The sequence below is a fragment of the Podarcis muralis genome, chromosome 9, assembly GCF_964188315.1.
Source record: "Podarcis muralis chromosome 9, rPodMur119.hap1.1, whole genome shotgun sequence".
Taxonomy (NCBI): Eukaryota; Metazoa; Chordata; class Lepidosauria; order Squamata; family Lacertidae; genus Podarcis; species Podarcis muralis.
Window position 1 is genome coordinate 28,162,602 of NC_135663.1, and position 17,759 is coordinate 28,180,360.

General features: G+C 43.8%; 1 protein-coding gene across 2 annotated transcripts in view; it reads right to left on the reverse strand.

Annotated features, from left to right (window-relative positions):
• PRSS12 (serine protease 12) overlaps positions 1-13,544 on the reverse strand; it is a 50,399-nt gene extending 36,855 nt beyond the window's left edge. For both annotated transcript variants that reach the window (XM_028744052.2, XM_028744051.2), the window contains exons 1-2: positions 13,090-13,544; positions 449-587 (exon numbers count right to left, since the gene is read on the reverse strand). In XM_028744052.2, the coding sequence (XP_028599885.2) occupies positions 449-587; positions 13,090-13,474 (524 nt within the window). In that variant the 5' untranslated portion in view covers positions 13,475-13,544. The remainder of the gene's footprint in view (positions 1-448; positions 588-13,089) is intronic.
• Positions 13,545-17,759: the final 4,215 nt, after the last annotated feature.

Sequence of the window (17,759 nt, forward strand, 5' to 3'; positions counted from 1 at the left end):
TCAAAAAAAGGATTCAATTACTAGTGTTTTGCTTTGTTTTTAAAAAGAAACTGTTCATAATTAAGATTTTGTCCTTATTTTAGAGTGCCCTGAGAAAACTAGTATCCCAATTTTATGTCTTCCTTCTAGAACCAGAGCACAGAAAGCTGTTTTTTACAATAAAGTGAAAATTTCAGAACTTTCTTGTTTTGATTACGTAGTTATTTAAAGGATTTCTAACGTTACTGGCTTTCTACTGAAGTCATTGACTACATATATTCTTAACTGTCCCTGCTTTCCAGATAAAAGTAATGTTTCCTCTGGAATTATCAAACTTTAGTGAATAAATTATTTCAAGCAATTGTGACATACAGACAACTGAGAACTGACCTCCATTTTACTCCTACAATGTGTAGGAGTAAGGCACCATTTATAACCCAATGTGAATTAAGAGCTATATAGCACTTACCCAAGTTCAAGCTGTTGACATATCACTGATGCATCAGTATCATCCCAATGATTGCTGCAGATTGTTCCCCATATTCCGTTCAGATAAACTTCAACTGTGCCTTCAAACTCATTTTTGCCACCTTTAAGTCTCACAGAGCCTATATATTAAAAAAATAAATAATGATAAGCTGTGTGTCTCTGTGTTAGAATCCTTCTCATAGATGAAATATTGGCAATGTCTACAGCAACCATTTAAAAAACAACAACCCTGCATCCTACAGGAAAAACCTTCTCAATAGCATTTGCTGTATTTGGGGTCATGGCAAGTTCCTCATGGAGACAGATAGCAGTAGATTAAGGAGGAGGAGGAGGAGGAGGAGAAGGAGGAGGAGAAGGAGGAAAAGATGCAGTGTTCATATCACTTTGGTATTAAAGGTATCCATATCATAGTTCCATAATGTTTTCAGTGTTTTCTCCACTGGCATTCTTTGATATATTCAGCCAAGAAACTACTTTACTTGGGTAGTGTTTGATTGGAGTTGGAATTGTATGTTAAGTTTAAGGCAAATTTGTAAAAGTGTTTGCTGTTGTTTACCAACCTTGAAATAGTCTTTCAGTGGAAATCTACATGGAATGTATTAATATGGTGAACAAATTTGTGTTTGGCTAACCCCACTTCTAAACTTGCTGCCAGGCATGCCAGAGGATAGTGATGAGGGAGCAGAGTAACAGAGGTTACTTCCAAGTTGCATCACAGCCAGCCTGATATACTATTTCTCTACAAATGAAATGAACGGTGACAATACCATTTCTTCCTTGGAAGCTCAGTGTCTATATAGGCACAGAAATATCAGCCTTACAGAATTTGCAGTTCCTTTTTAAAAAGGCATTAAGACATACACACGCATACCACAAAATATAGCCAGGGATGAATACCTCTCATTTAATTCCATCATGTTAAAAGGCATTAGAAAACAATCACATAGATTACATAGCTTTTTCAGTGACCCATATAATATTATACATGACACAGATGCCAGGAGTTTATTTCAGGCCAAAGAATGCATTTGTTCATACTTGACCACAACCAAACACCACTTCACAAAGCTCATGTGAATTTATGGTCTGTACTTCCTCAAGTCTAGCAATGAAATAAGAAAACACCCCCACCATTAAAACACCCCCATGGTTGGGTAGCAAAAGCAACACACACATGGCAGATATGGAAAACTGAGAAAATAGTTTATACAAATCAGGAACTTGTTACCTTGTTTAACGAAGCTGAAACATTTTATATATCACCATTGGGCATTTATGTAACTGTTGTAAAAGCCACTATAAGTACAGGTTGCACGTTATATCCTGGACAGAAGTGTATTCCATGTGAGCTTTGGCTAGATTTAAAGGACGTAAAGGGCTGGAGTTTATGGATTTCATTAAAGGTCCCTTACTCTTTCCCTCTATAATTTGACATCTGTCGGCCAAATAGGATTACATTTTATACCAGCCTGAATAGCCAATATTGCATACAATGAATTTATTCATTTGCTCTGCTCTTTAGTCACCAACATATTTGTCCTAATTAGAGCCACAGTCCTCAGTATAACCTTCAGCTAGGCTTAGTATTGATCTGTGGGCTGATCTCTTTTTTTCTAGAGGGACCATTGACCATTCTTCTCTACAAACAGCACATCAAGAAGGCAGGCCACTGCCATGTTCACTACGTACAGAACAGGGAAGCTGAACCCCTCCATATATTGTTAGACTACAACTCTCTCCTTCTGTGATCGTTGGCCATGCCAGATGAGGCTGATGAGAGCTGGAATCCAACATCATCTGAAGGATTACAGGTTCCTCATCAAAAGGAAAGGAAGATGCCACAGCACATAGTTGAGGTCAGAGAAGGAGAGATATGGATCCCATGTAATTGCGACACTAAAAATTCCTGACTGCATTATTCTAGCCCTGAGGACTTGTTTACACAATCAAGATCCATAGATTATTTCAGGTTATACTGAGATAGCTAGCCCTTAAATCCACAAGCAGTTTCAAAACATTCTAGCTACACACCCATGCAAACTATTCATTTCTATGCAGAACATTATATGAGTTGTTTCACATGTAACACTAAATTAACCCTGGCTACGGTGTGCATGAGGATTCCCTGAGAGGACATAATAACTGCTTTGGGTGTCTTCTGGTCCTGTTACTGCTGGAACTAAACAATGCATGTCTAAAAAAGTGTGTCACCAACATGAAAAGTTTGGAAAGCTCTGGAGTAAGGGATAAAATCAAGCCCGGAGAAACCTCACATTGAAGGTTCCACAGGGCCAAACATTCTCCAAGCATCACTCCCTTGGAAATGTCCATCCATCTAGGACTGGAACCACCACAAAGCACTGCTACTCACACACACACCCCAACTCAGGCAGCCACTCCAGAAAGATACCATGGTTGATGGTATTGAAAGCTGCTGAGAGGTCAAGGAGCATGAACAAGGTAACATTTTCTCTGCCTCACTAATTTCACACTCTTATAATAAAGGGAATAGTCATTCTAGTTGCAATGTAAGGAAATTTAGTCGTGTTTAAGCCCACTAAAATAAAAAATAAAAAAATCAGTGGGACCAGCAGATGCACTCAGTTAACAACCTGATTCTAAACATTGTTCCTTGCAATTGATTCCTATTATTTACTTTATATAACATAATAGAAGAACATGGCCCCTTACATAGAATAGGTTTAACAAACCTCTAACCCAAGACACTTACTAAACAAATAGATACTGTACAAGAGGAAAATAATAAGGGGGAAATGGAGCAGGAGTTAACAGGTAAAGAATAATACATGTTATACAGTGGTACCTCTGGTTATGAACTTAATTCATTCCAGATGTCCGTTCTAAGCTGAAACTGTTCTTATCCTGAGGCGTGCTTTCGCTAATGGGGCCTCCCGCATGCAACTTCCGTTCACATCCTGGGGCAAAGTTTGCAGCCAGGAGCAGCTACTTCCAGGTTAGCGGAGTTTGTAACCCAAAGTGTTTGTAACCAGAGGTACCACTGTATTTCAGTTACACCATTTCAGCTTAGTTACAATAGGGTGTTGGGACAAGGAGTTGCTCCAAAGGCTTCAAAGAATGAAAGACCTTGCTTTAAGCAGCCATGCTTTGGATTCCAATCAGTTAAGTTGCAGTGATTTCAGTGGGGATTCTGATGTGCCTTTCTCTGGACTCCACCCAAACCTTTAAACTTGAAGTCACCAAGAGTCAGTTCACGCTGTTTATATTCAGCCTGGCAATTAGAGCTCCTTTGGAATGGCCCCAAGCAGAAGTATTTGATACCTCCTGTTACCCTTTAGAGAAGATTGTGTTACATTTTCCAGTGCAAGCTGGAAGGGGAATTCAGACTAGCATGGATGAGATTTACTTGGTTAACACTTGTCACGGGCTCTGCATGAGGCAAGACCAAGCATAGAATGTAGATGAAAGAGGGCAGACAAGAAGGAACTCTCAGCTGATTCCAACCTGTTTTACTGCTGCTGAAAATCAATGTCCTTTATGTATACAATATAGCTCCATCAACCTCCCAGCGCGTGCGCACACACACACACACACACACACACACACACACACACAAATGAGGGTTTCTGAATTCCTATACATTTATCGCTCCTGAAATCTGAAAGTCCCAAAGCAATGTATGTATTGGCTGCAATAGTTCCTTCACAGTGCTACAGCTCATTGATCAATGATCTAAGATTCCATGGAAATAAAAGACATGTAATGGCCTGTGACCTAATTGTCTCATGTGCTATTGAGCTGGAAATAATTAAAGTAGGGGAGGGGGTTAGGGGTATAATGAGAATGGCTCCCAAGGAGCCATCTCACTTTCAGAAAAAAAGTACAATACAAATACTTCCATATTAAGTTGGCCTTCACCCTGTACTCTTTTAAATTTGTTCAACGATTTCTGGATTAGAGAAAGAATGGGAAAATAATTCTACTTTGTTAGGTTTTTAGAAGATCAGCAAAGGTTTGTTTGACAGGCCTTTGAGACCAGACCACTGAGAGCTGAGAAATAGTTTTAGATACTGCTGTTGCTTTCACGATGAGCATATTCCTGTTGTTCTATTATTTTGTTATAAAGAATCTGTACATTTCATTGTTATTTTTAACAGGCTAATGTTAGCCACTTTCATTACCAAAATTTCAATATGAGATCGGAAAGCATTTCCAAAAAGTATTTTAAAAAAATTCCTAGTTACATAATTGCAGATAAATAAATAGAATTATTCCTCCAGAAAGAGTCATCTATCATTCATCCAGCAACTTCTAGCTTGAATGACACTATATTCCAGAATCCATTTTGTAACAGATCTAAAATTACATGCATTTACATTCCTAGATGATCTCAAGTGGAAAACACTTAAATTCTATTGTTATGCGCTGCAGGGTAAATACATGAAGGTGGAAATTCTAGGCTGCAGGGGTTGTTCTTTCTTATTCTGCCCTGGCCAGTTTGCATGACACATTAAGCCATAATTAAAAATAAACTATGGTTAAATGCAAACAAGCAGTATGCTGGTGCATGCTGCTGAAAAGTCCCTGCTTTTCTCCTTGCTTTGGTGCAAGATGGAGGAAACAAACAAGAAGATGGTTACATATTACATGTAAATCAGAAATCATAGTTTGTTTCCTTCACACAGACCATGAGTGGTGAACAAACCACAACGATAATGTTCACACATAATGTGAAGTCATCCTCTGGGTTGCTTCCACCCTGCAATGCCATAGCATTCTAGAGTGAAGTAGAACATAAGAGGTGACCTTTGAGCCACATGAACTAGCATGCATCTCATTAAGCCAGGAGTGGCTAAATTTTTGGCCTTTGGTCAACCTCCAGGGGCTGCATTATCAACATCATCATCTGTCACCCACCCTTCACCATAATGTCCCAGTGGCTGTGTCTGCCTCACACTCGTAGCTCTCACATTTATACAGGATAAACACAAGCAGACACAGTCACACACGACCCATGAGCTGTCCTGTGCTGATCAGCTGAGGAGGAAGGATTACTGCTCTCTCTCATCAAATAATCAAACTGATGATGAGGTAGGGGGAAACTGACATCTCCATCAGGGCACTGGCCTCCACTCACCCCAGTACTGTGTTCACATTATTTTCATTCCTTTTTGCTGCCACAAAAATTGGTGGTGCCTGGGGGGAGGCGGAGCATTCAGAAAAATTTGCTTGTGGGACTGAATTGGACCCCTCAACTGAGGGCTAGCCACCCATGCTTTAAACCATAGTTTATTTTTCATGTGATGTGTGGACCAGGCGATTATCTCCCAAACATTCTAAGGAACAGTGTTCTCCCTTAATAGTAAATCATTTCTCCAAGATTGGAGGTAAGAGGTATGATCTCTGGCCTTGTTTCTGACAAATCTTTACTAGTTTACCATAGATTATTAATCTGTAGTATATGCATATCTGTAGCAAAGATATACCCATCACAGCTGCCAACTAGCTACTGGGCTAAGTTGAAGGTGCTAGAAATGGTGCTTAAAGCCCTAAACTGCTTGGGACCAGCATACCTAAAAGAGCGACTCATCTCCAATATATTCATCCAATCCTGCAGATGCCATCTTTTGAATGGGTCCATTTCCCACAATGTCAAAATCAGATGTTTAGTGTAGCAGCACCTACCCATTGGAACTCCCTCCCATTATATATCAGACAAGTATCATCTATATGCCACTTTAGGTGCTTATTGAAGACTTTCCTCTTTCAACAAGCCTTCTAAGTAGAGATTGTTGTCCTAGTCAGTATCTGTATTGGATTTTAAATTGATCTTATTTATGCGATAGTTGTTGCTTAATTGTTTTATATGTAATTGCTTTAACCATTTTATTTATACAGTGGCACCTTGATTTATGAACCACTTAGTTTATGAACAACTTGGATTAAGAACGCTGCAAACCCAGAAGTAGGTGTTTTGGTTTGTGAACTTTGCCTTGGAATAAGAATGTGTTTCGCTTCCTGTTGAGTGTGTTCATTTGTAAACTGAGTCCCCAGCTGCTATGGGAAAGCATGCCTTGGTTTAAGAACGCTTAGGTTTAAGAACAGACTTCCAGAACAGATTAAGTTTGTAAACCAAGGTACCACTGTATAATTGTTTTGTGTTTGTTTTTGTTGTATTGTACATCACTTTAAGATGACTCGCAGGAAGAGGTTCATAAATGAAATTAAATAATAACTAAATAAATAAATAAATAATATAGAATATGTTCCAATACAAAACCACATTCTTGCTTCCTAAAGGACCCTGGGAAATACCATGTTACTCTTCAAGAATATGTTCAAGCATGGATCTATCCACATGTTTATATCAAGATGCATATGGAGAAGTGCTTCATGCTTCATGCTACAAGTCTGTTGTGGAAGGAAATGTTTACACCTAGCGTGACAGTGCTTACCACAAATAAATGTAATGCCATGGAACACAGCCAGACTGACGAAACATACAGCTGGTTTGCTCCTGATGGACTCTGAATAGTCTTGAAGAACTGGCTCACAAAGAAGCCGATGAAAAAGGCTCCATATGGAAATAAGCCTCAAGATGACTGTAGCAGTTATTTGTTCCAGTAGCTACCAAGGAACACTGTAATGTAAAAGAACTCTTTTCCAACCCTCTCTCAGTGCCTCCCACTGAGATCCTCCCTCTGACATCAACCGGCATCTTTTTGGAAAAGAAGCAACAAGCAAGTCTCAGCAAGCAGCTATGTCCTTGTTCTTCTCTGATGCTCCAAGTCCAAAAAGAAGCCAGGTGCTGTGAGAGGAAAGATGAGTGAGCCTAGCTATCAGAACTACTAGCTACAACAGTCATTCAGAAGCTTCTTACTAACTAAATGGAGCTTCATTTGTGGGTTTCTGTGTGAAATGGGGCATGATCTAGCAAAACAAGAGTATGCAGTGGGTGCTGCAAGTGATATATAAGAACAGCACTACTGGATCAGGCCAGTAGCCTATCTAGTACAGCATCTTGTTCTCACAGTGATAAACCAGATGCCCGTGGAAGCCATTCCTGAGCACAACAACACTCTCCTCTTGAGCAGTTTCCAGAAACTGGTATTTAGAATGATACTGCCTCTGACTGTGAGGGCAAGTGGGGGAACATTCCTAGACAGGTTCAGGAGATTTGGCTGCAAAATATGAGCCTGGCCAACACACCTTCCCCACCTTTCTGTACTGCACTGTCAACAACAAAGTAAAAACCAAGGTATGAGGGCAGGGCTGTGAATCTTACCTTGGATTTTACTTGTGGAGTGCAAGAGATTGGCCACCTCTGCTCTAAAGTAAACTATAGCATGGAAATGTAGTTGCTGGTGACTGCAAGCTAAATTGCCCAGCCGTATCAATAAACCTCTCTCATCTTTAGTATCTCAAAAACTTTGTAAATGATTATGCTGAAGAAAGCCAAGGAGAACTTCAAATGACGTGGCATCTGTCAGATATATGAACAGTATATTATTACTAAAATAATAACAGTTTAACCTTAGTGGTGATGAAGCCACATTTATCAGTACATCTGTTGCACTATTTCTGATAGATTCTTCTTATTAATATAATTTTTCACCCCATCGCCTGCTTATGAAACTACCTGGCAGACTTATTGAAAATGAGATCCAACTTAGTTTGACATTTACTACAGTCAATACATTATACATCGAAATGATTTGTATACAGTGGTACCTCAGGTTACATTCACTTCAGGTTACATACGCTTCAGGTTACAGACTCCGCTAACCCAGAAATAGTGCTTCAGGTTTGCTTCAGGATGAGTACAGAAATCGTGCAGCAGCGGCGCAGCAGCAGCAGGAGGCCCCATTAGCTAAAGTGGTGCTTCAGGTTAAGAACAGTTTCAGGTTAAGAACGGACCTCCAGAACAAATTAAGTACTTAACCCGAGGTACCACTGTATTAATATACTTCACTACAAAAGTTACATTTTCTTTAAAAATGGATAAATTTAGACACCGTCTCATATGTATGAAATATAAAGGAAAGTACACCTGTATATATGGAAGACATAGCTCCTGTATGTGATACAGATGAATAACCCTGCTGGATCACAAATTATGCAGCTGAGTTTCCCACATTTGGGGAAATCACTGGGATTAACAAATTTAAGGGGTTATCTTACCTCCCCCCCCCTCTTTCCAGGCACACTTAAAAGGCCTGTGTCCAAGCATTTCATTTCATTGTCCTGGAGAATGAAAACCTACCCTTTAGCACTCCTGGAGAATGAAAACCTACCCTTTAGTCTTGGTTGACCACAAACTTGACATGAGCCAACAATGTGACGCGGCAGCTAAAAAAGCCAATGCAATTCTGGGCCTCATCAATAGGAGTATAGCATCTAGATCAAGGGAAGTAATAGTGCCACTGTATTCTGCTCTGGTCAGACCTCACCTGGAGTACTGTGTCCAGTTCTGGGCACCACAGTTCAAGAAGGACACTGACAAACTCGAACGTGTCCAGAGGAGGGCAACCAAAATGGTCAAAGGCCTGGAAACGATGCCTTATGAGGAACGGCTAAGGGAGCTGGGCATGTTTAGCCTGGAGAAGAGGAGGTTACGGGGTGATATGATAGCCATGTACAAATATATAAAAGGATGTCACATAGAGGAGGGAGAAAGGCTGTTTTCTGCTGCTCCAGAGAAGCGGACTCGGAGCAATGGATCCAAACTACAAGAAAGAAGATTCCACCTAAACATTAGGAAGAACTTCCTGACAGTAAGAGCTGTTCGACAGTGGAATTTGCTGCCAAGGAGTGTGGTGGAGTCTCCTTCTTTGGAGGTCTTTAAGCAGAGGCTTGACAACCATATGTCAGGAGTGCTCTGATGGTGTTTCCTGCTTGGCAGGGGGTTGGACTCGATGGCCCTTGTGGTCTCTTCCAACTCTATGATTCTATGATTCTATGATTCTATGATTCTAGCACTCAATCAGAACAAGCATCAACTCAGGTTTTCCGTGGGTTACAGTTTGGTCCACTGAGCTTTAAAGAGCAAGTTTTCATGGGGAATGCTGCACAGCAAATAAAAGGGGGGGGGGAAGGCTGCTGGGACATGCGGCCTTAAAACGTGGACCATGCCTGGAAAGGCTGGAGGAAAGGTTAGTTTGGAGGAGCCCTTAGAGTGCAGTGGATGAGCCTCACCTTGGGAAAACCACATATGTGATCATGGTTTGTCCCTTGCCGTAATTATGCTGTCCTCAATGCCAACTGTCAGAAACCATAGGAGGGAAGAGTTCTCTTGCGCTTGGGTTCTGCTTGCAGACTTCTCACGGGGCCAGCTAGATGCCTAGGGGAACAGGATGCAAGACTAGATAGGCCACTGGCCTGCTGTAGCAGGTCTTTCTTATGTACTTACGTGTTGTTACACCCTCTTTAGTGTGGACCCATAAAACAATTAAAGGGAGTGGAGAAAGAGAGAAGAAAGGCAGGGCTAACAGAAGAACCTTTTTATTTATCCTTTTATTATTTTTTTCCAGCCTGCATATTTCCCTATGCTGAAGCTTTTTTGGTTCAAGATCTGCAGGGTTAAGATGGATGCATGTTAGAGCTGTAAGTGGTGCTTACAACTGGGATGAGCATTTGGATGTGCGTCTAGAGTGCACACCCCCTTGAAAGCAATGTTGTTCAGATGAACAAAAAGATTCCTGCTTGAGCAGAGGAGCTCAAACTGGTTGTCAATGCAGAGGAGGAAAACCTGGCCCGTTGGGTGCAAATTCCTTCTCACTTTTCAGGCATACAAACTGCAAGATTGGAGTCAGCCTTCCAGTTTAAATAATTCTGGAAGAAATTGGCTTGGAAAACACTCAGATCACCTTTCTACTGGCACTTTAAACAACAGGAGACATTCTGTCATACACTTGAAGTTTACATGATCTGATTCCTGGCGGACAATGGAGTCAGAGAGTGCTTGCCCTGTGGAATCAGGCCGACCCCTTGTTCCCTAACAACTTAAGTTTAATGTGCATAAGCAGCCTTCACTGTGTCCACCTGGGTTTGGAGAACAGGCAGGATGAGGGTTAATTTCTCCAAACCTTTTGGCAAATTCTCCTCAGTATGCAAGACCTCCCCCTCTCCCGGCTTTACAGTACTTACAGGGCATCACTACATGGCATTGTCTGAAGGGACATGATGCAGCAGCCTAACCAAATCTGGCTCTGGTCCGTGTCTCAGTGGGAGATCACCTGGGAACCCTATTTGCATCAGCTTGAGTTCCACAATGGAAAGGTGAGTTATAAATGAAATAATAACCCATGTAAAAGTGAAGGGGATAGCTGGTAGCAGTCCATTTGCATAAACACAAGTAACTAAGACTGAAACCCTATTCACACTTACATTGGCTTAAGTCCCAGTTGGACTTACTTGCACATAAACATGTGTGGAACTGTACTGTAAAAAAGAATACCAACCAACACACATATTTCACACATTACCAGTACACAATATACTGCCCCCACACAGATGATCACAACTAACTACTGTATGCCGCAATCAGTCAATATACAATACAGTAAATAATTCATTAGCCATGCAATCCAGTTATAGGCTTTGGTGCTTTTTTCTGCAAAAACTCACTAGCTAACACATACATCACGGCCAAGAGCTTAAGCAAGATATTGAAACAAACACTAGAAGTAAAAGTGAAGTAGTCAACAGTAAACATACCACTAGGGTACCGTATAACAAATGGCATCTTCAAGGCAGTATTGTAAATCACATAGAGACTATTAATATTAGGCGATTAATACAGTTTAATACTGTAATGAAAAGTCGTAAATGAAGGCACGCAACCCAACGGCCAATACACATCAATTAGTACAGGCAACATGTGCATGAGCCAAACTTAAAGCACGTCATCAGAGGACACATAAATTCCAGTGGCCAATGCACAAAACACCAGGGCGGGTATCTTCCCAACCCTGGGGCAACCAATATCCCTACATCCAACAGTCACAATTTGAATTATCTGCAAGCTGCCTTAAAGGTTCATTTTTTAATTCAAAGGTGGGATATACGGTAAATGTTTAAATAAATGCATACTGCAGGCCATACACACAAACCTCACAACACAAATCCATGCCCCCCCCAAAATACAGGAACTTTCAGTCTCCAGACATAATTTTTTAAAACAATATACATTGGAATGTATTCATCTGAGTGCATTTCACCAGCCATTTAGAAATCCACATATCATTCAGAAAGAAACAATGCATTCTAATAGACTTTCAGCATTCGTCTTTAGCATCTCTCTCTCATACATAAATCGCAACAGCTGACACACAACACTACACAGTACATGCTGGAATATAAACAGTTTCAAAAATCAACCAACACGTACTTCCCAACAACTAACCAGGGCAACAAGCACACAGAGACCTCAGCATTCAAGCAACCAACTTGCCTAACCAAGTCAGCCCTTCTTCCAGAATTAACCTTGTCCCATTAGAGCAAGCTAATGAATACCAGCTCAGCAGTGCCCACCTGAGCAATTGTTCTCATAGCCCAAAGGATGCAGGGCTATGCTTGGTAGCCAGAGAGCATCTGCCACAACAGACCACAAACTTCCAAAGTTCCACAGGGATGAAAAAAGGGGTTGTCTTGTAGAATTGTAAGAACCCTATTCTCACACCAAAGCTTATCACGCAAAAGTTTACTACCCCGCACTTTATGGCTTCACTATGCAGGTTTTGAGCAATTTAAATAGCAGCAGCTGTGATGGTTGTGTGTTGTTGTTCTCCTAACTATTGAGATTGGGGCAGATGTATAGAGAGACACTGGTGTCCTCGGGAGAAAAACCACTGCTCTGAGTCTGCAATTTGCTTTGGGCCAGGGCTGAGGAACCTCTCCAGCTGTTTCTGGAGCCCAATATCCATTTGCCCCAGTCAAGCTTGCCATTGGTCAGGGATGATGACAACTGCAATCCAGCAACATCTGGAGGCCCGCAGGATCCCCATCCTGGCTTGGGAGGGGGAATCCCACATTGGTGCCAATGGGAATCCTCACCCCACCCCAATTCAAATATTAGCTTTGAAGGAAGGTGGGTTTCTCTTCCCCCTCCTCACTCTGGCTACTTCCTTGCCTGCTGTTGAGTGCCCTTCTACACCTCAAGATCCTTCCCCTCCATCATTTACTACTGTATCTAGTTTGGCCCCAAGTCCTGGAAACAAGGAAGATACAGTTGCAGTGATTGTATCAAACAGAAGGAGCCACTTGCCTGTCTGGTTATAGGGAAGTCAGAGGCAGTGTGGCGTAGGGGTTAGTGCCAGATAAGGACCCCAGAAATCTGGGTTTGAATCCCCGTTGTCCTTGGGACAGTAACAGTTTCTCAGCCTAATTTATCTCCCAGGAATGTTGTGGAGGAGGAGGGGGAGAATCATGTATACTACCTGGAGCTCCTTGGAGTACATACCTGTATTTAATCATCATCATCATCATCAATGCACAATTACACTCCAAAAACAGGCGGGGGGAGAGAAATAGACGCAGGGGGAGGTAGCAGAATACAAAAGCAAATAGGTCCCTTGTTGGAGGGTTCCTTCTCGCTCTCCCTCCTGTCACCTGCCCCCCCCCCCCCGCCTTCCTCTTCCTCACCTTGCCTGCAGTCACAGTAGCCCCAGTCGACCCTGCCGCGGCTGTTCCTGAAGAAGCACCAGGGCCTGCTCCTGCCGTCGGGGTTCCTGCAGAAGTTGCGCTGCCCTCGCAGCCCTCTGCCCTGAGGCGTCTTCTCCAGGAAGGTGGGCACGTCCGCCCAGGGCAGGCACTCGGCGCCGGACTCGGTGACGTTGACGAAGCGCCCGCCGCCTCGCGGGCAGCCGCCGGCGGGCTGGTGGTGCTGGAGCGGCAGAGGCGGCTGGTGGGCAGAGCCCCGCGGGGCGAAAGGGAGAGGCGAGCGAGCCGGCTCCGAAGCGCCCGGCTCAGCGAGCGTCCCCAGAGCCGCCACTGCCGCCGCCGCCAGGAAGAGGCGCGCGAATGTCATGGTGCCAGCCGCGCTCGCTTTGGTCCATCGCCCCTCGGCTCTCGCGCCCGGGCTGAGGGGAAGGAGAGGGCGGGGCCGCGCGGCCTCCCACTAATCCTCCCCCACCCCCCGCCGGGGGAGCGCGCGACTCCTTCCCCCCGCCCCACACGCTCCCCGGCTCGCGCCCACGGAGCCGCCTCAGAGCAAGCTGCCGTCGTCCACCCAAGGACAGCGACGACGACGTAGTTAATCATCATCATCATCATCATCATTAGTTGCTTTTTAAGGTATTCGATTTAGACATAGTCGGAGTAAACCCACGGAAAGCAGTGAGACTTAAGTTAGTCGTGACTAACTTGATTTCTGTGTATCTGAAGAAGTGTGCATGCACACGAAAGCTCATACCAAGAACTAACTTAGTTGGTCTTTAAGGTGCTACTGGAAGGGATTTTTTTGTTTTGATTTCAGGGGTTCTCCTCTGCGCATGACTAAGTCTGGATCCAACCCATCATCATCATCATCATTATCATCTGTATCTTCCCATTTGGCATCCAAACGTAGTCATAGAGGGAACCCACGGGAATCAATAAGCCTTGCTGGTCAGGATTCAATTATCCCAGTTGGCTTCAAGGGGGTCTCCTTCAAGTCTGGATCCAACCATCGTCTCGCCCTCGTTGTTCATATTTTGAATCCAGACTTCCGTCATACTCGGGGTAAATCCGCGGAAATCAATGGGGCTTAAGCAAGTCATAACAAACCCATTGATTTCCAGGGGGGTCTCCTCTGAGAATGACGAAGGCTCGATCCAAGCCATTCGCATCGCCATCTGTGTAACGTGCGAGCTGCGCTCAGCCCTGGCTCGTCACAGCGCGACTCTCGGCGTGTTTACTCAAACGTCAGCGCCGCTGAGTCCAAGGGAATGCGCTCCCTGGTAAAGTGCGCTTAGGAGCTGCAACTCTTTCCCCCCACGGGAATGTTCTTTGCCGCCCACGACGACGCGCCTTCTCATTCCCAGTTTGGGAGATTCACATATGCCTTTCACAGCTATACCAGCATCTGCAGAAATGCCACTGGTCAAGCGTTTCCCCCTCCTATGCTGGCAGGAAAGCTGCACCATTTGCATCTCTGCCTGTCCGGGAACTATTCAGGATCCTTTCTGGAGGCTGGGCGAGCTGACAAGCCCATCTTCGGAGATGGATCGTCTTCCCAAAAAAGTCAGGCACGTATGGAGAAGGGGGCTGTGATGATTACTGAAGGAGGGCAAGCGCTTTGCACGTGCACAAGAGACGGAGTACGGGACTGTATTCGGAGAGCCCTGATGTTGCCGGGCGAGGGAAACTAAGCCCTCGAGGCTCTTCTGGTTCCAGATGAACCCTGAAAAATCACTCGGGCGCAGAGAGGTGAGAAGGGCAAACTCAGGCTGCGGGCAGAGCTGGAGAAGAGCGGAGAAGCTCACAGTCTCCATCTGGGACAAGGCACCCAAAGTCGGGTTGGAGGTGGAGGGGAGATCTCGGCTACCCGGAGAGATTTCCGCGAGCCTGCCAAGGAATCGGGGCGCACCATGGCCCGCTGCGATCCGACGCAAAAGCATCGATACCAACCAAAAAGAAGAGCGAGGCGAGAGACATCTGTTGGCAGTCGCGTCATCCTTATGCGAGGAAAAGTTGGGCAGGATAAGGCAAACAGGAGCCCCCCCCCCCCCCGTGGACCAGAATGGAGAGAAACTGGGGGAAATAATTAGGGGAGGCGGCAGGTAGGGCCGCCGGTTTCCTTTCTGCAGCAGCTTTTCTTTCTATCCTTTTGCGCAAAACCAACCGGCCTCTGCGCCCAAGTCCGCTAAACCGGCGCACGTGACGCGCGCTCCGTTACCTCCTGTCCTGCTTTGGAATGCGGGAATCCTGGCGCGCGCCTGCGCGTCGTGAACAAAACATCCCGGGAGCCAAGTCGGTTTAGGCAGGGGAGGGGGAGTGTCTGCTTGGCCTTTCCCTTTCTGTGCCTCGTGCCAGTTCCCAGAGATGTGCCAGTTTCCCAGTGACGCTCTCTTGAGCTTGTTGAAGAACGGCCTGGCCACGCTAGGAGGGTGTCCTGACCAAGTCTATTGGACCACACCACTGAAAACTGCTGACCACTCTTAGGACCACAAGGGAATCGGAGGGGCTGTCTAGTAAGAGAGGGCCAGCCTCCCTAGTTATTATTTAGACTTGTTGTTGTTGTTTAGCCGTTTAGTCGTGTCCGACTCTTCGTGACCCCATGGACCAGAGCACGCCAGGCACTCCTGTCTTCCACTGCCTCCCGCAGTTTAGTCAAACTCATGCTGGTAGCTTCAAGAACACTATCCAACCATCTCATCCTCTGTCGTCCCCTTCTCCTTGTGCCCTCAGTCTTTTCCAACATCAGGGTCTTTTCCAGGGAGTCTTCTCTTCTCATGAGGTGGCCAAAGTATTGGAGCCTCAGCTTCAGGATCTGTCCTTCCAGCGAGCACTGAGGGCTGATTTCCTTAAGAATGGATAGGTCTGATCTTCTTGCAGTCCATGGGACTCTCAAGAGTCTCCTCCAGCACCAGAATTCAAAAGCATCAATTCTTCGGCCATCAGCCTTCTTTATGGTCCAGCTCTCACTTCCATACATCACTACTGGGAAAACCATAGATTTAACTATACGGACCTTTGTTGGTAAGGTGATGTCTATGCTGTTTAAGATGCTGTCTAGGTTTGTCATTGCTTTTCTCCCAAGAAGCAGGGGTCTTTTAATTTTGTAGACTAACTTTCATTAAATTCACCAGAAAACCAACTGAAATAGTTAGAAATAAAAATTCCCAGAACATTTATTTTCTATCAAATGATTATAGATGGACAGATTCACAGACTACAGCAGGTTCCAAAACACCTACCACGTATGTACATATGCAAACATACATATACAGTACATGCACCTGTAAGTTTGGTTCACCTCATATCCTGAGTACTGAAAGCTGAATGGTGGTTTATGCAGAGCCACAATTTTATGTATAATGTTCAGCAGCTCAAATAAGGGGTATGATGAGGTGTCTGTCTTCTACTTGGGTTATAATTCCACCCCTGATCATACCATTAGACACATTAGATGGGAAATCCATTGGTGTCAGCAGAAACTGTATTGTATTTAGGATCACAGCATAAAAAGTTTTAGTCCCCCAAGCCACTTGCTCCACAGTAAATAAACAAAGACCCACTGGAGTTAATACGATTACACCATACAAAGCAGTTTCATGGTTTGTCTTTGAAATGTAATTCATTCCTATTCATACCTATGTCATTCAGTTTCTCTCTCCCTTTTTTTCAGAGGCAATTCCAGATGCTTGCCTAGCTTTCAATTGCCCTGTTGTTTTTATGCCATTCTGTTTCATCTATGGGTGTGTTCCCCACATTCCAAGATTCTTACTTCAGATTCCACAATGCCTGACGATGCCTGGATCCAGGACAACTCTACCATGTGCTCATCTCCGTTTACTATCTTAGAGAAGCTTTAAATGTGCCATTTTTAACTGCTTTATAAAGTTAGGCATTCACATTAAGCTTTCACAGCTGGCTTCTGTTCCTTCATAGGAAGTGGCTTCAACCCAATTACTATCTATGACTAAATCCTATTGAAATCAATTGAATGTTAGTTGTTTCAGTGGGATTTGCAGCACAATCATTTATGTTAAATGGCACATGCTCCAAAGTAGTGCATGCATAGGATTGCAGCCTTACAGCAGAAGCCTATACATGTTTACTTAAAAGTAAGTGCCACTTTGTTCAATGGGGCATACTCCCTGGTAATTTTATATTGAATTTAAACTAGAGTCATGACTTTTTCAAATTTTGAGTATGAATGTATCAATTGTTTTCCTTGCCTCTAGAGCTGATTTGAATTTTTTAGTACCAACATGCCTTACAAATGAACTTTTAAAAGTATCCCACTGCAACTAACTAAATTGCTTCAGCCCCCCAAAATTATAGGGTGTACAACAATATTCAGCTTTGTGCAAATTTGTTTCCCATAAACATATCCAGACTGGTGGAGAACCCAGATTCACAGGCCAGCAATTTTTAGTTTCATTTGACCTGGCTATATGCCATCACTGTTTATAATGGAGATAAACTGCAAGCAGCCAACAGTTACTGCTTTCCTTCCAAGGTTAATGGTGCAGCTAGGTAACCTTAGTTTCTCTGAACTCAGTGGTCCTACAGGTATTCTCCTTCTTAGATGGTCATGTATATTAATTCAAAATGTGCTGAGTTTTGTGGCTTTCTTGTTCATTTCTCTGAATGGACCCCTGGACCTC